A 24,505-nucleotide genomic window follows, 5' to 3' on the forward strand; every position below is an offset into this window, starting at 1 on the left:
GGGTCTGCTATACTCTTTTTAGGGCTCGCCTGGTGTTGCAGCGGCTTCTAAGACGCGTCCCTGTCCCACAGCCTCACAGCACTCCTCAAGTACAGTAGGCGAAGACTGCAGGCGCCGCCACTGTCATGAGCCGCAGGGAACGGCAACGTGCACGCTCACGGCGTCACGCTCCTGCCCTCCCGCGTCTCTTCTGCGCTCCAGGCCGACTTTAAAAAAAAAAAAATTATAACGCAGTCCTCTTCCACTTTGGGGACCGCGTTTGTTTAATTAATTGTTTTGCTGTAGTATGGGCCGCTTTCGCATTTTGTAGGTCTTTAATTATTTAATTATTTTGGAGCACGGTCCCTACCTTTAGCCGCCGCGCTTGTTTGTACTTTACAACTGAGCAGGGCCCGGCTTCAAGGAGACTGCGCCCTACTGTTTAGAATGGGTGGAGGTCGAGCTGCTGCCGTCCAGTCAAGTACCTCTGTTCGCGGCCGTACCCGGCCAGCTCTTCCTCCTCACTGCCCACCAGGCCCCCGCTGCTGCCCTAGTCACCGCTGGACTGCGCGGCCAAGAGCGTGGCCGAGAGCTGGGCATTTGAGCAGGTGGAGGAGCTCTTCAGCTGCATCCCTGAGCCCTTCCAGCGCCGCATCGTGCACTGGAATTCTCCCGCTCCAAGTGTCAAATATGCAGGTTTTCCTCCTTCCAGTACCGGGGTGGTCAGGAAAGCCCACCGCTGCCGGCCAGGGTCGCAGCCGGCTCAGCCCCAGCGCCTGCAGGGGCAGCAGGAGCCGCTCCGGCAACTCCCACGGGGACCACCGTAGCACCCGCAGCCAGGGACGGGCTACCCTTCTGCCGAGGCATCTGCCTGCTAGAGACGGGCTGCATGGATAATGGCCTGCAAGTCGGTGAGTGCACGCCCCGTGCCCCTTCTTGAGATCCCCCCCCCCCCCTGAAGCTCCTGTGGCTGAGTGGATTCAGTATCCCATAAATGACTTTTGGGAAAAAAGACGTGCGCAGTGGCAGAGCTTCAAAGTCCCCCTCTCCCAAGGGATGGTGACATTGCTAGCAGTTTGCTAGTAATCTGAGCTAAAGCCCATCATGGTTTTGTTGGTTAGGGCACTCCGAGCCGCTGGGGCCATGCCCAACAAAAGGCGACTCCCAAGCATCAATCTGTGCAACCATTCAACAACAAGTGGTTCAAATATGTTCTCTCAATTTTTCAAGCTTTATTACAAATGTCACAAAAATATGTCAATATTTCACTTCTGTTCTTGTCGTTACAATAAAATACACTAAACATAATCTTCACAAAAGTTATGTACAAAACTTTAAGCTATTGCCATTATAAATTACAATAACTTTTATTTAAGTATTAATTATTTAGAAAAATTAAAAGCCATCGTTATTTGTAATATCAATACATCGAAGTCACGTAAATACAACACATATTGCAGTACAAATGCTATAGGTGTCACATTTGCGAAAGTTAAAACTATTGGCATTGTAAATGACAAAGCTATTCATTTCGCTGTTTTCCAAACCAACACATAAATAAAAAATTTGACGTTTAAAATACCAATAGCTCAAACTTTCCTAATGCGAGACCTATTGCATTGCAAATGCTTGTTCATTTTTGCTGCTTTTTGCACACAACAATGCTTGGCTGTTTTTGCTGAGTTCGCTTTCACGAAGGTCTATAAATGAGAAAACGTTTGTTTTTCGACATCTCTAGACATACATCGTGTCCCCAGTCTGTACATTGAGTGCTGAGCCGACAAGGTTATAACGTGCGAGCCAGTTTCTTGGCGTGTCCGTGTAACACATTCTAGACACAACAATTTAGCAGCTGCAGTGAAGCATCACTCTGGGAAGTGGGAACTGGTTTGTAACTCAGATACAGGGTGACCCACTAATAACACATAATAAGTTTCCTATCAGAGCTACAACTATTAAAAAAAAAAAAGTCTTTAGTTACGTGTTGGAATCAGAGGTTAGTGAGTAGCAGCACAGTAAAAGACAAGGCACCTTTAATCACTGCGATATAACCCCGAAGCGGACACCGTAAAGGAGCTATAGTTTAGGTGACATAGGTGACTGATGGGGTGTGACGCTCGGGTGCAGGATTTCTCCTATCCCAATTTTTGCAGACCTGGTCTGCGGCACTAAAGGTCCCAGTCAGCATTGTATGATGGATTACTTATGCTGTAATATGACTGCCCTGTGCTGGTGTCTAAGCAGCCAGAAGTGCAAACAGGAACTTCCTTGTCTGTGAAAAGGTCTCTGCAGCCAGAGATGCAAGCAGGAACTGCCTAGTCTGTGACCAGGCTTCCGGAGTCCGAGGGACACAATTCTTTAAATGCCCAGACACTCACCAACTGGCAGAGAACAAGGATTTCCACACTCTGGAACAATGATGGGTCAAGGGTGCCACAGAACCTAGGCATAGTCAGAATTTGAGTGTTCAATTAACTGGTGACAAAGGAGGCATTAGAAACAGTTTGATGTGAAACCAGCTACTGCTCCGTGTTATCCCCAAAGTCAAGGCCATAAACAGGTGACCGTCGGTGCTAAATGTAGGCCTTCGACAGGACCAGATGGTAGGAGCCCTTATCTCATGACAGTCTGCTAGCTGCATACATTTTCAGATGGCACAAGCACGAAGGCGTGCTGCGCATCAACTGGACCCACGTTTTTCGTTTTAACTGGGGACTGTTATTTATTTAGTGTTGGGATCAAGTTCCCATTGTAAACTTGATCTTTGGAGCTGTAAGGGCTAAACAGATTTTTCACAGAGTTACAAGTACAGTGCAATCCTGCTTCATACAAGTGTAGACATCCATGTGTCCCTCTCCACCATTAAAAAGGTCCAGGGTGATGCAGTTTCACCACACTCCGTCGTGGAATGTTTCCTGCAGACACTTGACCCTCTTGCAGGGTCTTTGGATTTATTTTTGTTCTGGCGAGCTGAACCGCAAGGTCCTTGTAGCTTCTAGATGTCTCTTGCTGACGATAGCCTCCACGTAGTCATCTTATCCTGTTGGGAGGTCAGCTCCTCTCGTTGCACCGGATGGGGGAGAATGGATGCGCCTTCAAACAAGTGCCCAGCTTTGGGCCAGATATTCTGCTGTGCTCGGAGAGCAGAGCTTCTCCAGAAGTCTGTGTAAAAACAATGTACAGTCTCAGTGCAGTATTTCAGGACCAGTATTGACAAAGCCAATAGGGCTCACCTTTGGCTGCCAACGTAGACCCACTGGCTTTCCCAATGGTTTTTGCTATTGCTGTTTAGCCTTGGCAAAAGGAACAAGACCTATTGGCTTTTCCAATGCTTATTTTCTAGTGGGGTTACAATGTGTTCAATCCCTGGTGGGCGATTAAATCCATTCCTACAGCCTACCCACTACTCAGTCACTCCTCCCCAACATATGTTTTTTTGGTTCCAGGGAATCATTCCCAGCATCTGCCTAAACTGCAAAGCTGCATAACGCATACTCTGCCGGAGGGACAGAACAGGTCTGCGTGGTGCACCCAGAGGGAGAGCGAGAGAGAGCGAGGGAGAACGAGAGATGGAGGGGTGCTTACCAAGTCACAAAATGGTGACTGAAAACTAAACAGAAGCCTACTCAGTCGACGGTGAGATGTGTTTCTAAAAAATGACACGCTCGCCTAACACTGGATTGGTTTGAAGTGGCTTTTAATTAGGAACTGTGTGATAAATTGGGATGGGTTAACTAAGGATTTACAGATTTAATGAAGACCCGAGACAATGGGCTGGGATTATCCTAATTGCAACGAAAACCCTGGCATCACACACTGTTATTACACTGGGGCAGATGGATGAAAAGTAAGATAAAGAAAGGTAAACCGGTACCCTCGGGTAAACATCGTCTGACATTTGATCTCGGTCTTTGAATGAAAAGCAAATGCAACAAGATAAGAACAATATTTACAGCCCTGCTTTACAGAAAAGCCCAGAGCGAGTGAAAACACAGAGCTCTTGTGTGAACTGCCCTTGGACAAAGATAAACAAATTTCTAAAGCAGTTGCTAAAATGGAACAAGTGTAAGACTACAAGTAACGGGATGGTGCTCGAAAAGGAGGGACAAATAGGATAGCGTAACCCCTTGGAAAAAAAGCATTTTAAAGGACACTCGAAGAAACAAATGAAAAGCAATGGGCGGGCTCTAAGCCCACAAAGTATATACAACATGTCCCGAAAAGACAGCGAAAGCGCTGTCTAAGCAAGACCTAAAAGGTGGTGGTTCTGGTGTTAAGCCGGGACCATTTAAATGAAGAGTACATAGCTCACAAATGGCTGCCTCAACCAGACCAGTGGAGAGAAAGTTCGCTGCCTTTCCTCAAAGGTTTCCACGGAGGAGGGAAGGACCGGTTCTAATTGGTCAACAAAATGTTGATTCCAAGAGAGACCAGATGGACTCCTTTTGTTGGGCCTCTGTTACTTCCAAGCACACCTTGGCACAGCACAGACTCTGGAGACCACAGACTGCCACAGGATATAGACACCTTCCGAGGGCTGGTCAGTTTATCTTCATGCAGATTAGCAGTTGGAGGCGCTGATCAATCTTGTGTTCAGGTGCAGTTCTTGTATAAATGATGTTGTACTCTCGCAAGACAGGGTGAGCATTTTATGAAGTTTTCGAGGTGCAGCCATTGGCTGATCTGTGAACTAGAAAGCATTTTCTTGCCTTTCGGATAGGAATCCGCAGTTTTCCAGCAAGCAATATGCCTTTTGAAAGGGCCCCAGTCATGCCACAACTGGTTCTGTACATACCACATGTAAATCAAAACATGAGCGTAAACACTCAACCATGATACATGACACACCACAGAGAGATAGGGAGTGAAGGACGCATGTTAAGGGGAATTGAATGGATTTTAACAGGACTTCCTTACCCTGTGCCCATAAACTCGATTACCCGCAGCCACCCACCGATCTCTCCCGACCTCTCTTCCTTGGGTGGGAGGTCCTTTCTCCTGCCCTTAAGTCTACGCTTTGGGTGCACCCTCTAGTCTACACAGCCTGGAGCTTTGCTAGGGAATGTTAGAAGACTATGGGGCACTCTTGGTAGACTCTCAGATATTCAAGAACACCAAGAATTTTAATAACATTGGTTCAGGTAAAGGAACCTTCATCGCTGTAAGGACAATACTGTGGCATGTTTGAGGTGAATGATCGGTATATGCAGTTGTTTCTTTTTCTTAAAGATTAGTTATTGCTCCTTTAATGCCCAACGTAGCTTTACATTTTCTTAAGTGTGAGTTTGCTTGAGATGCATTCAGTGCACTAAAATCCATGCGGTGTGCATTGCAGGATTATGTGCAGTAATAGAAATACTCTTTGTGAGTAGATCACCAACGGAAGGGTTCTTTAAGCGTAGTTCACTGCATGCACTTAGGAGCAACGGGGAGCCTGTTATAAGGACCTATGATCGGGGGTGGTGGCAGCAATATGCCTCGAATAGTCAATCTCCGTTAACCTGATTCTCGGGGTGAAGCCACTAGACTGCTATGGTGCATTGGGCATATGCGCACTCTGACATTAACCTAAATAATATTTATATTTTACTGCCAGAGAAAAACTTTACCTTTATTGCTAAGCAATAATTGCATTAACGAGGGTCAGTAAGTCATGGGCACAGCATTGTGCCTTGAAGCTAGGTGGAGAGCCGCCGACATTCTCTTTGTGCGTAGGAACGACATGGCCTGCTTCATGTAGCTCTCTGCCCCAAGTCCTGTTCTTACAAGTTACAGGACACACAACCTTCTACGTACACACATGAACTGGACAAACCAGATTCTAGTTGCCGAGTGGCATTTACTAGGAGGGAGGGTGTTAAGCCATACTTACTGCACCCCCTGCAGCTTATTGCACAGCAGGTGAAGCGCCTGTTACAAACAGGCGGGTGATCTGAAGCTTTCTACAAGTCACTGCCCCAAGCACCACCTTTCAAACACCAACGCAGTAGATCCCTCCTGCTTATCCACTGCCATTGATGACAAGTGCAACCATGGTTGAGCCAGTTCCACTGGTAGCAAAAACCTCATCTTCTTTCTTCCTCTATTCCAAAGCGAATGCTCCCTGTGATACAGACCTTTCTCTCTGACAGAGGGTCAATGAGGGTGGTACTTCTGCACTCTACTGCTGTCCTTGCTTCAGTCTTGTTGGAATTATCGGTTGTGTTGTGAGAAGGTGTGAAATGTTAACAGTCCCAAAGAGGCGGAGAGAGAAGGTTTACTTGGAGTTTGCTCTTCTTTCCATCAATTGAATCTGTAAATCTGAGAGAGAGAACACACGTGTACTCTTTAGGAAAGCTTCTCGGAGTATTTTAGTGGGGGCAGCCCAAATTAGTGGCATGCTTCTTCATCGGGTTCTCTCCCACGTTATATTGTGTACCTGGGTCGGCTCAACGCTAATTAATAACAGAGCACTTGTTGTGTTTTCTTAGGTGGGATTTAGGATTTAAAATTGCCTTTAGGAATTCAGCATGTTCCAAACCTTTTATTCTTTTCCAGATCATTTGATAAGGTTAAAAACAGGTGGGTCGATGTATGTGGAATTATTTTGGGCTCCTACATCATCAAAGGTTTACACGTTTCAGCCACTTGTTTAATGCTTTACGCTAATGGCTTTCTTCAGGACCAACAAGATGAATAGATTCCTACTACTGCTGCCAACTATGGTTTGTGTTTCTATGAATCATGCACTATTGTTTCTTCATCATTCATACATTACTCCTACTTGCATGTCATGCTCACAGACCTTATTGCATATTCTTGTTGGTTGGTAAGCTATACATTTTTGGGAAGTAATTTGTTAAAACATCAATTCATTGTATAAATCTTTCTTTTTTGGTGAGCTTTTTGTTAGCCACTGAATACTACAAAACCGTCAACTCCCTGTGATACACATACTTTCCATTTCTTCAAGACGATGTTTCTCTAACTCCATCTTTAAGAGGTTTTCATTCCAGCCTCCTATATTGGTGATATGGTATTTTCAATTTGTCTATAGTCCATGCAGTATTACCCGCTGATACCACATGTTTGTTTTTAATCTTGTATGCGGGCCTCATTGAGCCTTAGAGGTGGGACGACCCTGTAGTCGCACTCTGCGGGCGACGAAGTTTGAAAGAATACAATGTTTTGATTTGAAATTAAACCGCTGTTGCTTGGGTATGCTGACTATTACAACCCCCAGCCCCTCACTTACCTTTTCAAGGGTACATTTCTGCCTAGACCCTATTTGCGTCCTCCAGACTCTGCATGTTACCCTTGTTTGCAGCCAGACGCCATTTCAGCGTCTTCTGGGTCACATGAGTCTGCAAGATATGTTCATGTCGTCGCGTGTGCTTTTTCTATGCCTTTACGTTCTGTAGCTTTGCTCGTTTGTGTGATAACATTGTTTTTTCTCAGGACAGGAAATTTGTGTTTAGTATACACCAGTTCTTCTGCAGGATCTTTCCCTCCTGATTTGAGTCTGTTGTAAGCAGTGACACAGATCAGTCTGTGATGTGGTTGTCCTTGTATCTTCTTTCCTAAAGTGTATCCTGTTCTGGTTTTTGGCCCTCTTTTTAGCTTTCTGTATAATCTGTTCCGGGTAGCTGTGTTCCTCCATTTCCTGGAGAGAGTCCTCGCCTGTGTTATAAAATTAGAGATCCTGCTATTTTTTTTTTCTTCGTAAAAATTGCCCATATGGAAGTTTCTCCGACAATGCTTTGGGGGTGAAAGCTTTCAAATACCAGTAGGTTTGTTTTTATTTGTGGGTTTGTGATGTATGTCCATGTAGAGGACACGGAAAAACTAAGGGAGTCAGAGGGTTACTAGCTAGGCTCGCCCTCCAGTCATTAAAGTAAAAAAAAGGTTTCTGTTTCCAGATACCTGAGAGCCTTGCTAGAGGAAAGGACAGCCACTACTCAATGGGGTTGGCTGTTGGGATAGTGTATCATATGTAACAAAGGAAAAATTGTTCCTTTTTTAGGTGTCCCCTCACTCACCGGGGTTGCCCCACGGTGACATGCTTCATCATTGGGGCCATCCCAGTCCTCTACGGGCTGGGGCGTGCTACGACTTGCGGAGTTACGTAGGAGCACTTAAAAGGACTATGTGTGGTGCATGTGTATTTGTGGGGAGTGGACTATGTGATGAGTTAAAAAATACCTGCCCAGTAGGTTACTAATAAACTTTATTCTGGCCTCTAGGTGGTAGTATTAAAAACGGGGTAGGGAGATAGGCTATCCTAAACTTAATGTGTTCAGAAGTACCTATCAACTCCTAAGTCGACATGTTTCGTGCATACCCCAAGCACTTCTTCGGGACTACACAGGGACCAGCCCTGTGTTCGCCACTCCTTACTCTGTCACTGAGATATTTACAAAAAGGGTTTTAAGCTGCAGCAAACTCTGTTAAGTGCATGCATTTATACCTACGTATTTTGTTCCAAAAACACGTGGTTCCTGAAAGATAGAAAACAACTTTAAAATTCAAGGGGTGGTTGGCCCCATTAGTTATCACACACAGTTTTTTACAGAAGTGATGTACTCTGTGAATTCGGACCCGGACTCATTGGCCGTGCTTGTTTTCATGCACGAAGACGTGATTGATTTCGTGCATTTTTCGAACGTGATTTTTAACAAAACACCTATCGCAGTGTCACACCCATACATTCAACAGTCATACACACTCATACATACTTTCTTACGAGACCTAACTGGGCCCCATGGAGTCGGAGGGGTATCGGTATCCTCGCAACTCTGATGAGAAAGAAATGGAGTTGTTAAGTCACCCAGTACTGTTCGTTTTCTAGGCATTTTCTCCGTTTCAAAAATCGGCATTCCTTCGTGCCCTATTCCACTTACTTGTGCTCTGGTTACCTCCTGTATTCAGGCACCTACTCTTTCTCCCTCCGGTCCGGATGTTATCGGACTGGAGGTTCCGTGTTGTTTAAATGCTGATGCCATTCGCGGTATCCCAGCGCTGTCGAGGGAACGCCCTTTGTGCACGCTAGAGCGTGTGTTTCTCTACCCGTGCCCCGTCTACGTGGCGGCCATCTTGGGGGTGTCGATCTTCGCTAATAGTCGGGATTAGGTGTCTAATGTGACTATTATCGCGTTACGACACCTCTAAATCAATTTAGGGTGATATACAAAGTACTTGCCATATTATCAGGGTTTTTACCCGCCGTGTTTGAAAAAAGTGGAAATAAGTTCAAAAATGAACCGATTGAACTGTCACCAATATCTCATGGTAGTTTATAGCTAGTAAAGTACAGTATTTTCAAGGGATCATAACCTTCCAGTGGTGGATTCAGCCACACAGGATAATATTTCATCAGTGATTGTACAGTTATTGCCAAAAGATGGTAAGAACTATATATACATGAGACTTCGTGAATTTCACATGTACCGGGTCTGGTTTTATAATGTTTACATGTGTCTTTTATGTAAACTGTCCCCAGGGAATGTCGTCATTCAATCCCACGATATGGGAGCGAAGTTTAAACACCCAGCGTTGCTCCTTTTCTAATAGTTTCTTTTCCATGTCAGCATGGGGTGGTTGGGTTTCCAGCACCACCCAGCGCATATCGTTGGGTGTGTGTGCTTTTTCCAAAAAGTGTGTTGTCATTTTGGTGTTCGAGTGTTTGCACCTAAAGTTGCTGCGATGTTCAATCATTCTGGTGTTAACCTTTCTGGTTGTCATTCCAATATAATGCAAATTGCACACACATGTGATCATGTAGACAACTCCTGATGTATTGCAGTTTGAAAACTGTCTTAACTCCCATTTGAGGCCTGTATTACAAATCACCTGTTTGGTGGTTTCAGTCAGGTGGCACACGCTGCAGTTGGAACATGGATGGTGTCCAGTTGGCAAGGGGTGCATACGTCGGACTGGGCCTTCCATAGATCTAGGGCGTGTGTGCACCATCAAGTCCTTCAGGTTTTTCCCTTTCCGATGACTGAACATTGGTTGGGTGATGTTAAGACCCCCGCTGTTCAGAGTTCTCCAATGTTTCTTCACGATCTTTGTCACCTGTTGTGAAGCTACTGTATACGTGGTGATGCAGATGGGCCTTCTTTCCAATGGATTTGATGGTGGTTCCTTAGGTTTGGGCTCCAACAATGCATCCCTGTGGTTATTGGATGCCCTTTTCTTAGCTTTCTGAACAATCTTTTTCGGGTATTGTCTCTGATATAGTTTGTCGCATAATTCCTTGGCCTGCATTTCATAGTCACATTTTTCTGAACAATTCCTTCTTAGTCTCAGGAACTGCCCAAATGGCAGGTTTTCACGGAGTTGGCGTGGGTGGAAGCTCTCAAAGCTAAGTAGGCAATTTCTAGACGTTGGCTTAAAATGTGTCGTAGTTATTAGTGTCCCTTTTTCTGCCTTAATGTTTAGGTCTAGGAAGACTAGATGTTCACGGCTCATTGTGGAGGTGAACTTCAGGAAAGGGTCCTGGAGATTCAGCCAGTTTAGGAACACATCTGCCTCCTGCTCAGTTCCATTCCAGATGAGGATGACGTCATCGATGTAACGTCTCCACATCTGGATTTTGGTGGCATGGGGGTTGTCTGTATTCAGGATCTTTTTTGTCTCTAGCCAGTGCACATACAGTCCCGCCACGCTCGGCGCGAATGTGCTTCCCATGCTGGTTCCATGGGTCTGTTTGTATATAGTTTCCTGGAAGAGAAAGAAGTTCTCGGTTAGGGCAAGGCGGCAACATTCTAGCACTACATGCCTAGGTGTTTTGTAATCCCATTGGTTTTCGAATAGAATGTCCTCTAGGATCTGTAGGGTCTCTCTGTGAGGTAAGCTTGTATACAGGCTCTCTACGTCGAGACCTATTAGTATCTGTATGGAGGGGTCAAAAGGTAGGTCTTTTAGGAGGCACAGTACTGATTTTGTGTCCTGTAGGTATGTTACTGTCTTCTGTACCAAAGGTCTCAAGAAAGCGTCCGCAAACTTAGACAAAGGCTCAAGTATTGATCCTATGCCTGAGACGATTGGTCTTCCAGGTGGTTTTTCCAACCTTTTGTGGATTTTGGGGATAGTATAAAAATACGGGGTCCTAGGGTGTTTGTTTTCCAGGAAATCTGCCTCCTTTCTAGTTAGCCAGTCGTTGACCAGACATTCTTCCACCATCCCAGCTATCTCAATCCTTAGGCGTTCTGTTGGGTCTGCCCTCAGTACCTCATAATTTCTTTGGTCTGCCAGTAGTCTCATGCATTCCGTCTCATAGTCTTCTGAGTTTTGTATAACAATTGCCCCGCCTTTGTCGGCTGGTTTTATTGTTATTGTTGCATCGTTGGCTAGTTCAGTTATGGCTTCCTTTTCAGCTCTACTGGTATTATAAAATGTATTCAAAGCCCTGGTGTCCAGATCCATTACATCTTTCAAAATTGCCTTTTCGAAAGCCAGTACCTCAACTGGTAGGCTATTCGTGGGGGGGGGGTGAAAGATGATTTTTTCTTTAGTCCTGTGTCACTAGTAGTTCCTATAGGTTGTGGTTTGTCTTTGAAAAAAACTTGTAATTTTATGCTGCGTACAAATTCTTTCAGTTCACAGTACAGCTTGAATTTATCCAGGGTTGTGGTCGGAACAAAACCCAAACCTTTTTCTAAGACTCTCTCCTGAGCTGGTGTCAAAATTTTGTCAGCGAGGTTTACCACTAGGCTTAGATGTTGCTGGTTGATGGTGTTGTTACCGGTCCTTGGCTCCTTGTGTGTGTTCTGTTGGTTTCCAGAGGTTGGGCCCATTGGACTTGCTGTCCTCTGGTTTTGCCTCGGCCTGGTTTTTTGCCCCTCCCTAAAAAAGGCTGTTGTGGTATTCCTGACATCTGGGCATTGTCCTAAAATGGGAAAGGTTGTTGTGGGTATGGTTGCTGAAAAGGAGGGGGTCCATAGAAGAACTGCGGTGGTGGTCCTTGGTAGGGTTGCCAGTTGTTTCCCCTGTTCATTCTTCTCCCCGCTCTGCCTCGTTTATTTCGCGGTTGGTTGCGATTGTAACTGTTATCAGAGGAGTCGGATCCTGTGTCTGAGGCTCCGCTGTCACTGTTGTAACCTGGGTTCCTCCCAGAAAGTACATACTCGGCTTTAATGTATGGGTACACCTTTTCATGAGAAAAAGTTTTTTTATCTTTGTAAAATTTAGTATACTTAGTGTCTTTCAGGGATATCTCGAATTCAGTCATTGACTTGTTTAGCTCGTCCAGCCTTTTCTTAAGTTCTGCCGGTGATTGGTATGTTTTTAGTTTAACTTCCAGGTCCTGGATCTGCACCTTCAACGCCTCAGCTCTGCGTGCCGCGGTCTTTACAATGAGGACTAGCCAGTCCCTGGTGCAATGCCAGCTTATCAGTGACCAATCTTTCTTAAAAACGAGGTCATCTTGAAATATGAAAGGTTCGTTATTCACTATAAGGCCGCGCGGTGCTGCGTTGGCCCTATGATATTCACTCATCATTACCCCATGTATTATGGTTTTGACTAGATTGCGTTTAAGTTCTGTTATTTCATCCCAACTCTGTTGGGATTCACTAGTATCCTTGTAGGTAGTGCTTGAATGGGGGAGCATGGAGGCTATTATTCTATCTGCCTCATCTTCTGTAAAGGAGAGCCCTGTGATCTCTGCCATCTTGAACTTTTTCAGTAGGTACTTGTGTCAGACTGGAACGCGGGTGTGTGTCACTATATAGGTGTCTAAAAACACTCCCGCAGCTGCGCGCTGCAACGTGTCAGGGAAAAACTAAGGGAGTCAGAGGGTTACTAGCTAGGCTCGCCCTCCAGTCATTAAAGTCAAAAAAAGGTTTCTGTTTCCAGATACCTGAGAGCCTTGCTAGAGGAAAGGACAGCCACTACTCAATGGGGTTGGCTGTTGGGATAGTGTATCATATGTAACAAAGGAAAAATTGTTCCTTTTTTAGGTGTCCCCTCACTCACCGGGGTTGCCCCACGGTGACATGCTTCATCATTGGGGCCATCCCAGTCCTCTACGGGCTGGGGCGTGCTACGACTTGCGGAGTTACGTAGGAGCACTTAAAAGGACTATGTGTGGTGCATGTGTATTTGTGGGGAGTGGACTATGTGATGAGTTAAAAAATACCTGCCCAGTAGGTTACTAATAAACTTTATTCTGGCCTCTAGGTGGTAGTATTAAAAACGGGGTAGGGAGATAGGCTATCCTAAACTTAATGTGTTCAGAAGTACCTATCAACTCCTAAGTCGACATGTTTCGTGCATACCCCAAGCACTTCTTCGGGACTACACAGGGACCAGCCCTGTGTTCGCCACTCCTTACTCTGTCACTGAGATATTTACAAAAAGGGTTTTAAGCTGCAGCAAACTCTGTTAAGTGCATGCATTTATACCTACGTATTTTGTTCCAAAAACACGTGGTTCCTGAAAGATAGAAAACAACTTTAAAATTCAAGGGGTGGTTGGCCCCATTAGTTATCACACACAGTTTTTTACAGAAGTGATGTACTCTGTGAATTCGGACCCGGACTCATTGGCCGTGCTTGTTTTCATGCACGAAGACGTGATTGATTTCGTGCATTTTTCGAACGTGATTTTAAACAAAACACCTATCGCAGTGTCACACCCATACATTCAACAGTCATACACACTCATACATACTTTCTTACGAGACCTAACTGGGCCCCATGGAGTCGGAGGGGTATCGGTATCCTCGCAACTCTGATGAGAAAGAAATGGAGTTGTTAAGTCACCCAGTACTGTTCGTTTTCTAGGCATTTTCTCCGTTTCAAAAATCGGCATTCCTTCGTGCCCTATTCCACTTACTTGTGCTCTGGTTACCTCCTGTATTCAGGCACCTACTCTTTCTCCCTCCGGTCCGGATGTTATCGGACTGGAGGTTCCGTGTTGTTTAAATGCTGATGCCATTCGCGGTATCCCAGCGCTGTCGAGGGAACGCCCTTTGTGCACGCTAGAGCGTGTGTTTCTCTACCCGTGCCCCGTCTACGTGGCGGCCATCTTGGGGGTGTCGATCTTCGCTAATAGTCGGGATTAGGTGTCTAATGTGACTATTATCGCGTTACGACACCTCTAAATCAATTTAGGGTGATATACAAAGTACTTGCCATATTATCAGGGTTTTTACCCGCCGTGTTTGAAAAAAGTGGAAATAAGTTCAAAAATGAACCGATTGAACTGTCACCAATATCTCATGGTAGTTTATAGCTAGTAAAGTACAGTATTTTCAAGGGATCATAACCTTCCAGTGGTTGATTCAGCCACACAGGATAATATTTCATCAGTGATTGTACAGTTATTGCCAAAAGATGGTAAGAACTATATATACATGAGACTTCGTGAATTTCACATGTACCGGGTCTGGTTTTATAATGTTTACATGTGTCTTTTATGTAAACTGTCCCCAGTTTAAAAAAGGAACAATTTTTCCTTTGTTACATATGATACACTATCCCAACAGCCAACCCCATTGAGTAGTGGCTGTCCTTTCCTCTAGCAAGGCTCTCAGGTATCTGGAAACAGAAACCTTTTTTTGACTTTAATGACTGGAGGGCGAGCCTAGCTAGTAACCCTCTGACTCCCTTAGTTTTTCCCTGACACGTTGCAGCGCGCAGCTGCGGGAGTGTTTTTAGACACCTATATAGTGACACACACCCGCGTTCCAGTCTGACACAAGTACCTACTGAAAAAGTTCAAGATGGCAGAGATCACAGGGCTCTCCTTTACAGAAGATGAGGCAGATAGAATAATAGCCTCCATGCTCCCCCATTCAAGCACTACCTACAAGGATACTAGTGAATCCCAACAGAGTTGGGATGAAATAACAGAACTTAAACGCAATCTAGTCAAAACCATAATACATGGGGTAATGATGAGTGAATATCATAGGGCCAACGCAGCACCGCGCGGCCTTATAGTGAATAACGAACCTTTCATATTTCAAGATGACCTCGTTTTTAAGAAAGATTGGTCACTGATAAGCTGGCATTGCACCAGGGACTGGCTAGTCCTCATTGTAAAGACCGCGGCACGCAGAGCTGAGGCGTTGAAGGTGCAGATCCAGGACCTGGAAGTTAAACTAAAAACATACCAATCACCGGCAGAACTTAAGAAAAGGCTGGACGAGCTAAACAAGTCAATGACTGAATTCGAGATATCCCTGAAAGACACTAAGTATACTAAATTTTACAAAGATAAAAAAACTTTTTCTCATGAAAAGGTGTACCCATACATTAAAGCCGAGTATGTACTTTCTGGGAGGAACCCAGGTTACAACAGTGACAGCGGAGCCTCAGACACAGGATCCGACTCCTCTGATAACAGTTACAATCGCAACCAACCGCGAAATAAACGAGGCAGAGCGGGGAGAAGAATGAACAGGGGAAACAACTGGCAACCCTACCAAGGACCACCACCGCAGTTCTTCTATGGACCCCCTCCTTTTCAGCAACCATACCCACAACAACCTTTCCCATTTTGGGACAATGCCCAGATGTCAGGAATACCACAACAGCCTTTTTTAGGGAGGGGCAAAAAACCAGGCCGAGGCAAAACCAGAGGACAGCAAGTCCAATGGGCCCAACCTCTGGAAACCAACAGAACACACACAAGGAGCCAAGGACCGGTAACAACACCATCAACCAGCAACATCTAAGCCTAGTGGTAAACCTCTCTGACAAAATTTTGACACCAGCTCAGGAGAGAGTCTTAGAAAAAGGTTTGGGTTTTGTTCCGACCACAACCCTGGATAAATTCAAGCTGTACTGTGAACTGAAAGAATTTGTACGCAGCATAAAATTACAAGTTTTTTTCAAAGACAAACCACAACCTATAGGAACTACTAGTGACACAGGACTAAAGAAAAAATCATCTTTCACCCCCCCACGAATAGCCTACCAGTTGAGGTACTGGCTTTCGAAAAGGCAATTTTGAAAGATGTAATGGATCTGGACACCAGGGCTTTGAATACATTTTATAATACCAGTAGAGCTGAAAAGGAAGCCATAACTGAACTAGCCAACGATGCAACAATAACAATAAAACCAGCCGACAAAGGCGGGGCAATTGTTATACAAAACTCAGAAGACTATGAGACGGAATGCATGAGACTACTGGCAGACCAAAGAAATTATGAGGTACTGAGGGCAGACCCAACAGAACGCCTAAGGATTGAGATAGCTGGGATGGTGGAAGAATGTCTGGTCAACGACTGGCTAACTAGAAAGGAGGCAGATTTCCTGGAAAACAAACACCCTAGGACCCCGTATTTTTATACTATCCCCAAAATCCACAAAAGGTTGGAAAAACCACCTGGAAGACCAATCGTCTCAGGCATAGGATCAATACTTGAGCCTTTGTCTAAGTTTGCGGACGCTTTCTTGAGACCTTTGGTACAGAAGACAGTAACATACCTACAGGACACAAAATCAGTACTGTGCCTCCTAAAAGACCTACCTTTTGACCCCTCCTTACAGATACTAATAGGTCTCGACGTAGAGAGCCTGTATACAAGCTTACCTCACAGAGAGACCCTACAGATCCTAGAGGACATTCTATTCGAAAACCAATGGGATTACAAAACACCTAGGCATGTAGTGCTAGAATGTTGCCGCCTTGCCCTAACCGAGAACTTCTTTCTCTTCCAGGAAACTATATACAAACAGACCCATGGAACCAGCATGGGAAGCACATTCGCGCCGAGCGTGGCGGGACTGTATGTGCACTGGCTAGAGACAAAAAAGATCCTGAATACAGACAACCCCCATGCCACCAAAATCCAGATGTGGAGACGTTACATCGATGACGTCATCCTCATCTGGAATGGAACTGAGCAGGAGGCAGATGTGTTCCTAAACTGGCTGAATCTCCAGGACCCTTTCCTGAAGTTCACCTCCACAATGAGCCGTGAACATCTAGTCTTCCTAGACCTAAACATTAAGGCAGAAAAAGGGACACTAATAACTACGACACATTTTAAGCCAACGTCTAGAAATTGCCTACTTAGCTTTGAGAGCTTCCACCCACGCCAACTCCGTGAAAACCTGCCATTTGGGCAGTTCCTGAGACTAAGAAGGAATTGTTCAGAAAAATGTGACTATGAAATGCAGGCCAAGGAATTATGCGACAAACTATATCAGAGACAATACCCGAAAAAGATTGTTCAGAAAGCTAAGAAAAGGGCATCCAATAACCACAGGGATGCATTGTTGGAGCCCAAACCTAAGGAACCACCATCAAATCCATTGGAAAGAAGGCCCATCTGCATCACCACGTATACAGTAGCTTCACAACAGGTGACAAAGATCGTGAAGAAACATTGGAGAACTCTGAACAGCGGGGGTCTCAACATCACCCAACCAATGTTCAGTCATCGGAAAGGGAAAAACCTGAAGGACTTGATGGTGCACACACGCCCTAGATCTATGGAAGGCCCAGTCCGACGTATGCACCCCTTGCCAACTGGACACCATCCATGTTCCAACTGCAGCGTGTGCCACCTGACTGAAACCACCAAACAGGTGATTTGTAATACAGGCCTCAAATGGGAGTTAAGACAGTTTTCAAACTGCAATACATCAGGAGTTGTCTACATGATCACATGTGTGTGCAATTTGCATTATATTGGAATGACAACCAGAAAGGTTAACACCAGAATGATTGAACATCGCAGCAACTTTAGGTGCAAACACTCGAACACCAAAATGACAACACACTTTTTGGAAAAAGCACACACACCCAACGATATGCGCTGGGTGGTGCTGGAAACCCAACCACCCCATGCTGACATGGAAAAGAAACTATTAGAAAAGGAGCAACGCTGGGTGTTTAAACTTCGCTCCCATATCGTGGGATTGAATGACGACATTCCCTGGGGACAGTTTACATAAAAGACACATGTAAACATTATAAAACCAGACCCGGTACATGTGAAATTCACGAAGTCTCATGTATATATAGTTCTTACCATCTTTTGGCAATAACTGTACAATCACTGATGAAATATTATCCTGTGTGGCTGAATCCACCACTGGAAGGTTATGATCCCTTGAAAATACTGTACTTTACTAGCTATAAACTACCATGAGATATTGGTGACAGTTCAATCGGTTCATTTTTGAACTTATTTCAACTCTTTTTCAAACACGGCGGGTAAAAACCCTGATAATATGGCAAGTACTTTGTATATCACCCTAAATTGATTTAGAGGTGTCGTAACGCGATAATAGTCACATTAGACACCTAATCCCGACTATTAGCGAAGATCGACACCCCCAAGATGGCCGCCACGTAGACGGGGCACGGGTAGAGAAACACACGCTCTAGCGTGCACAAAGGGCGTTCCCTCGACAGCGCTGGGATACCGCGAATGGCATCAGCATTTAAACATCACGGAACCTCCAGTCCGATAACATCCGGACCGGAGGGAGAAAGAGTAGGTGCCTGAATACAGGAGGTAACCAGAGCACAAGTAAGTGGAATAGGGCACGAAGGAATGCCGATTTTTGAAACGGAGAAAATGCCTAGAAAACGAACAGTACTGGGTGACTTAACAACTCCATTTCTTTCTCATCAGAGTTGCGAGGATACCGATACCCCTCCGACTCCATGGGGCCCAGTTAGGTCTCGTAAGAAAGTATGTATGAGTGTGTATGACTGTTGAATGTATGGGTGTGACACTGCGATAGGTGTTTTGTTAAAAATCACGTTCGAAAAATGCACGAAATCAATCACGTCTTCGTGCATGAAAACAAGCACGGCCAATGAGTCCGGGTCCGAATTCACAGAGTACATCACTTCTGTAAAAAACTGTGTGTGATAACTAATGGGGCCAACCACCCCTTGAATTTTAAAGTTGTTTTCTATCTTTCAGGAACCACGTGTTTTTGGAACAAAATACGTAGGTATAAATGCATGCACTTAACAGAGTTTGCTGCAGCTTAAAACCATTTTTGTAAATATCTCAGTGACAGAGTAAGGAGTGGCGAACACAGGGCTGGTCCCTGTGTAGTCCCGAAGAAGTGCTTGGGGTATGCACGAAACATGTCGACTTAGGAGTTGATAGGTACTTCTGAACACATTAAGTTTAGGATAGCCTATCTCCCTACCCCGTTTTTAATACTACCACCTAGAGGCCAGAATAAAGTTTATTAGTAACCTACTGGGCAGGTATTTTTTAACTCATCACATAGTCCACTCCCCACAAATACACATGCACCACACATAGTCCTTTTAAGTGCTCCTACGTAACTCCGCAAGTCGTAGCACGCCCCAGCCCGTAGAGGACTGGGATGGCCCCAATGATGAAGCATGTCACCGTGGGGCAACCCCGGTGAGTGAGGGGACACCTAAAAAAGGAACAATTTTTCCTTTGTTACATATGATACACTATCCCAACAGCCAACCCCATTGAGTAGTGGCTGTCCTTTCCTCTAGCAAGGCTCTCAGGTATCTGGAAACAGAAACCTTTTTTTGACATGTAGAGGACACCTCATTCCATGAAGATCTGCACGTTTAAGAATGGTAGAGAGTCATTGCTGATCGTGTGTTTAAATTTAAGATGTGCATTGCAGTTATTTAATCATTGGAGAAGTAGTCAAATCTATATTACGTTTCCAAATTAGCAAAATGTCGTCTATGTAGCTCTTCCAGATTAATATGTTGGTTCTGAAAAGATTTGAGTCGCTCTGGATAAACATCCTTTCAAAATCCTCCAAAAATGGGTCCGCTAAACCGGGGGCAAATGCATCACTCATGAAAGTCCATAAATTTCTAGATATTATGTTCCCTCCTACTCACAAATATTTCTAGTTAATGCTAGTTTTGCACACTTCAGCATGAAGTCTGGTGGGGTGGAATATTTCCTGTTCGTAGAAGAGAGAATTTCTTGTATGGCCGCTAGTATCTCCCCCTGGGGTAGGGTTGTACGGAGGCTTTCGATGTCTGAGCATATAAGGAGGTTTTCTTCTGGGTCAACACTAATGTCTTTCAGGAGGATGAAAAGATCTCTGGTATCCTTTAAATCGAGTGAGCTACTCTCTACCATGGCTTTAGAAAAAAGTCACAGAGCCATAAAGGTTCTTAAATGGAACCTATTCCAGAAACTATCTTGTATCCTAGTTGAGATATTATGTTTTTGTTTATTTTGGGGAGGGTGTAAAAGTATGGCGTTCTTGGGTCTTTGGTTGTCAAGAAGTCTGTTTAGATATCCACCTAACTGTTTCCACTTCCTCTATCATGCCGTTGATCTCCCTCGTCAGCTGTTGTCGGGTCTGTACTGAGGATTTTGTAATTCTTTTTGTCATTTAAGAGGCGGATACATTCCTTCCTACATTCTGTGACAAATTGTAATACAAATCCCCCTCTTTTCTCTGCTGGTTTTCTCATTGAGTATCTGACCTCAGTTCCTCTAGTGCCATTTTCTCTTCTCTTGACATGTTGTGGACAATTTTTATCTTCTTTTGGGTATGACTTTTGCGTCATTGACTACTGCTTGTTCGAATGATATGAACTCAACTGAAATTGCAGACTTTTGGGGCTGATGGTTGGCTTCTTCCTTAATAATCCTGCCTTGTTTTTGCCACTAATACTCTCTTTATTCCAAAACAAAAGAATTCTATCTCCGTTTTGTGAAAAAGTCAGCTAACTCAAAATGGAGTCTGAATATGTCAAGCGTCTGAGTGGGGACGAATCCTAGTCCCTTATTACCCATGTTGGTGTCCGAAGTCTTTCTGTTGAATTTGTTATGAGGTTGTATTTTTGCTGGTCCCAGGTGCTGGATCTCCTGTCAAGCTCCTTGTCTGTATTTTTGGCTGACAGTTTCGCCATTGGACTTGTACGTTTTTCTTCTTCCTGGCTCTGCATCCCTGCCCTCTCCGTGAAATAGGAAGTCTTTTATTTTGAGAGAATATCTGGGGGCATCTGTTTGTTGAAAGGTGGTGGTGGAAGAAAGGGGAGGGTTTGAGAAAAACATAGTTGTAAAGTTAGGGAAATTGTTCCATGGTCTCCCCCTGTTTCTTTCTCTCAGTCTGCCCTGTGGTTCTTTCCTGCTACTCCACCTTCTGTATCTGAGGAACCTTCCTCTGTGTACTCTGTCTGACTTGTCATTCTTCTTCACAACTTTAGAACTTTTGTCCTCTTTATATTCTGTCATCTCGTTGTTGATTTCTTCTAGTCTCTTTTGTAAGTAGTGATTTTGATTGTTGTGCTGAATTGACTTTTGTTAGTTTGTATTTTTACTGATAATGCCTCAGATAATCTCTTGGCAGTCTTAATTATCAGAATGAGCCAATCTCTAGTGCAGTGCTATGCAATCGGCGACCAGTCGTTTCTGAATGTTGGGTCCGGTGGGAATATATGAGGGACGTTGTGCGATTAGAGTCCTTGAGGGACCTCATTGAATCTCAAATATTCTGTCATTATTACCCCTTGTAGAATGGTCGTAATCTAGTTCTGTGAGTGTCCCAGTCGTTTGTTTGAGTATTAGACTGTATCATGTTAATATCGTTCAGTATTGGAGGCCCTGAGAGTATCAAATTCACGTTGTCCTTTGTGTAGGCCAGTCCAAGGTTTTCAGCCAAGTGGTTAGGTGATGGGAGGCTGGGTTGGTGGGTGGTTGTGTATTCCCTACTGCGCAGGATGGCGTTCTACCTTTACCTCCTCTTCTTTCTTGTAAAAATGTTCAAAAATGTCTCCAAATGTGGAATTCATGGGCAGCCTCCGTTGACAGGTGAGTATGTTCATCTGTTTCCGGGTGCTACTGTGGCCTGTTCACTCATCAGTTTGGGCACAAACATCCCCTGCCTTTGGTTTCCAGTCCTATGAACACGGAGGCGTGCACGTTAATATTCTTTATCAGGCAATACATGTTCCTCTGGGCTCCGTTTATCATAAGTAAAATGTACCCAGCTCGATCCGATAGGTATTTTAGATGACCGCAAGATGCGAAACCTTGTCCTAAGAGAGACCGACTCAACATGTGGTTGACAGTGCGGCGCCATGAACACTGTTCGTGTCCCCGTCTGTCGTGTGACCCCACAATGACATCTTCACTCCCCACAACCCCCATATTCACACACCTGCATAGATCCTGTGTCATTGCACCTCCGGTCTACTGACACGTCAGGAGTAGCCTGGGCTTTCCCTTCTGTACACATACATATCACACCAATCTTAAGGGATGCCTGCAGAATCCAAGGTCCTGCCTGTCCTCAGATGCCTCAGGTCACCTGCAGCTCTCCAGGACACCCTGCCAGATTCTTCTGTTTGCTCCACTTCCAATCCTTGTTCTCTGTCCTCTCTGACTCTTCCCTCTCTCCATCTCTCTGACACAGGATGGCCGCCACCGTCTTTGTGCAGCCGCTGGACTTAGTGAAGAACCGCATGCAGCTCAGCGGGGAAGGCGCCAAGGTGAGGGAGTACAAGACCAGCTTCCACGCGGTGGGCAGCATCCTGCGGAACGAGGGGCTGCGTGGCATTTACACCGGGTAAGACGAGCTCTAGAAAACCTAGGGCAAAGGGAATCCTCAACAAGAACCCTTGCAATGCTTATTGATGTTCATTGTGGAAGAGGCATCAGACTGGTACCTTCTGGGGTCTTTAAAACACAATATTCACACCAAATTGAGTGTTCATTTACTGTGTCTTGTCTTGTTGTGGGTGGTTCCATCATGACTTTTGCAAAGTACCCTGAAAACAGACTATGCTTGGACATACCGTCTCCGCTTTATACAGAGGTCAGCCGTTCTATGCCTCGAAAGACATAGCGGTTGAACGAGGTGGTCAGCCTGGTGTGGTTGTGATGTGTCAATGTTCAAATGATGTGATTCTGTGGGGGAATGAGTGCTCAATGCGGTGGCCTCGCCTGGGTGTACAGCCTTGAGGCAGCAACCCCAAGAGAGAACTGATGGGTTCAGTCACAGAAAACGTCTAGAGGTGCGTTTTCCAAACCAAGGGTCGCAGGTGGTTTTTGGCCACGCAGGGGGTGGGTTTATTTTGCCCTTAATTTCTCACAAACGAGTGAACTGATTTACACCAAATCACAAGAAGCACAATCTGCAGACTAAGATCTAGCTACCAGACAAATTTGGTATAATTCCTTTCAGTAGTTTTTGCTGTAGCTTTGTCCAAAGAAGTCTATGGAAAATGCATTGGGATTTTTCGTTTTGCCACCCCCCCCCCCCTGTTTTTCTCGGCACCCTCTTAATGGATCACCTGAAAGGAGGTGGGGTGGATGAACTTTTTTTCTGGAAAGTTTTGTGAAGATTCATCAAACATGGGCAAAGTTATTAGCAAACCAATAAACACTCTTTCTATGGAAAAGCAGACCTTACTATAATTACCTAGTGGCATCCCCCACCAAGTTATTTATGTATATGTGTGTTTGTGTGTGTGTGTGTGTGTGTGTGTGTATAAATAATATAAATATAATATATAACCTAGCTATCTAGAGGCCTAGTACTAAATATATTCACAGCGTTATGAGTCACGTGGCAAGTTCCTGTGTCTTGTGCCTAGAGTCTAGGGTTTGATTGTGTCTGCTCCCATATGGCACTGATTGCTGCACCCTGTTCTTCCTTTCCTGACTGGACTTCTCCTTCTCAGGCTCTCAGCAGGTTTACTGCGGCAGGCCACTTACACCACAACACGCCTGGGTATCTACACCATCCTGTTTGAGAAGCTCACCAAGGCCGATGGCACTCCGCCCAACTTTCTCATGAAGGCATTGATTGGCATGACCGCAGGGGCCACTGGGGCCTTTGTGGGCACTCCAGCAGAAGTGGCCCTCATTCGCATGACCTCAGATGGCAGGTGAGTCGCTTGTTGGTTCTAAGGGAGTTGTACAACATTTGTAGGACTAGGAAGGTGTGTGACCAGACGTCCCTGAAAGACGCACCAAGTATTGTTCAGCAGAAGTGGTATTCCTGAGTTTATTTTAACTCTTTGGTTGCCCTGGTCAAGCATCAGATGATGGGGGTGGGTCTCCCAGGTTGTGTGGTGTGTACTGCGGGTTGACTGGGGCCATTGGATAAGATAGGCGCAGAGAAGAATACGGATGTTCGTGTTCCCTGACTTCGACAGTGTGCATCCATGTAGGACGTGGCAGAGGATATGTGATTGAATCAGGAATGCTTATTCTAAGGGGTTCTATACTGTAGTTCTTGCTGGGAGCTATCACAGTATCATAAGTATTCCAAATCGTATAATTCTCATGGATTCTGCTCCATTTTAATTTCTTTTCTCAAGCTTTTCTTAACATTCATTATACAAATAATCAAGATCCCTGTATAATTTTTCAGTGATTGACAATCATCATAGTTATTCAGACTTTCAGCCAACACGTGTTTTGCGTGGTGCAAGAGAAACATCACTCCTTAGTGGAGACGTTATCCAAGATGGAAAGGTCTGTTGAGTACCTCCATGTGCTCCGCAGCATGCTCAGGACCTTCACAGAAAACTTCAGGTATCCGTCAAGGTTAGAGTTATGATCCCTGGGAGGAAAAGGAGTATAAAGCAGCTC

General features: G+C 44.9%; 1 protein-coding gene across 1 annotated transcript in view; it reads left to right on the forward strand.

Annotated features, from left to right (window-relative positions):
* The window catches only part of SLC25A11 (solute carrier family 25 member 11), a 72,399-nt gene that overhangs the window by 15,394 nt on the left and 32,500 nt on the right, over positions 1–24,505 (forward strand). The window contains exons 2-3 of the mRNA XM_078669767.1: positions 22,320–22,472; positions 23,590–23,796. Coding sequence (XP_078525893.1) covers positions 22,320–22,472; positions 23,590–23,796 — 360 coding nt within the window. The remainder of the gene's footprint in view (positions 1–22,319; positions 22,473–23,589; positions 23,797–24,505) is intronic.

This window comes from Lissotriton helveticus, chromosome 12 (assembly GCF_964261635.1).
Source record: "Lissotriton helveticus chromosome 12, aLisHel1.1, whole genome shotgun sequence".
NCBI lineage: Eukaryota > Metazoa > Chordata > Amphibia > Caudata > Salamandridae > Lissotriton > Lissotriton helveticus.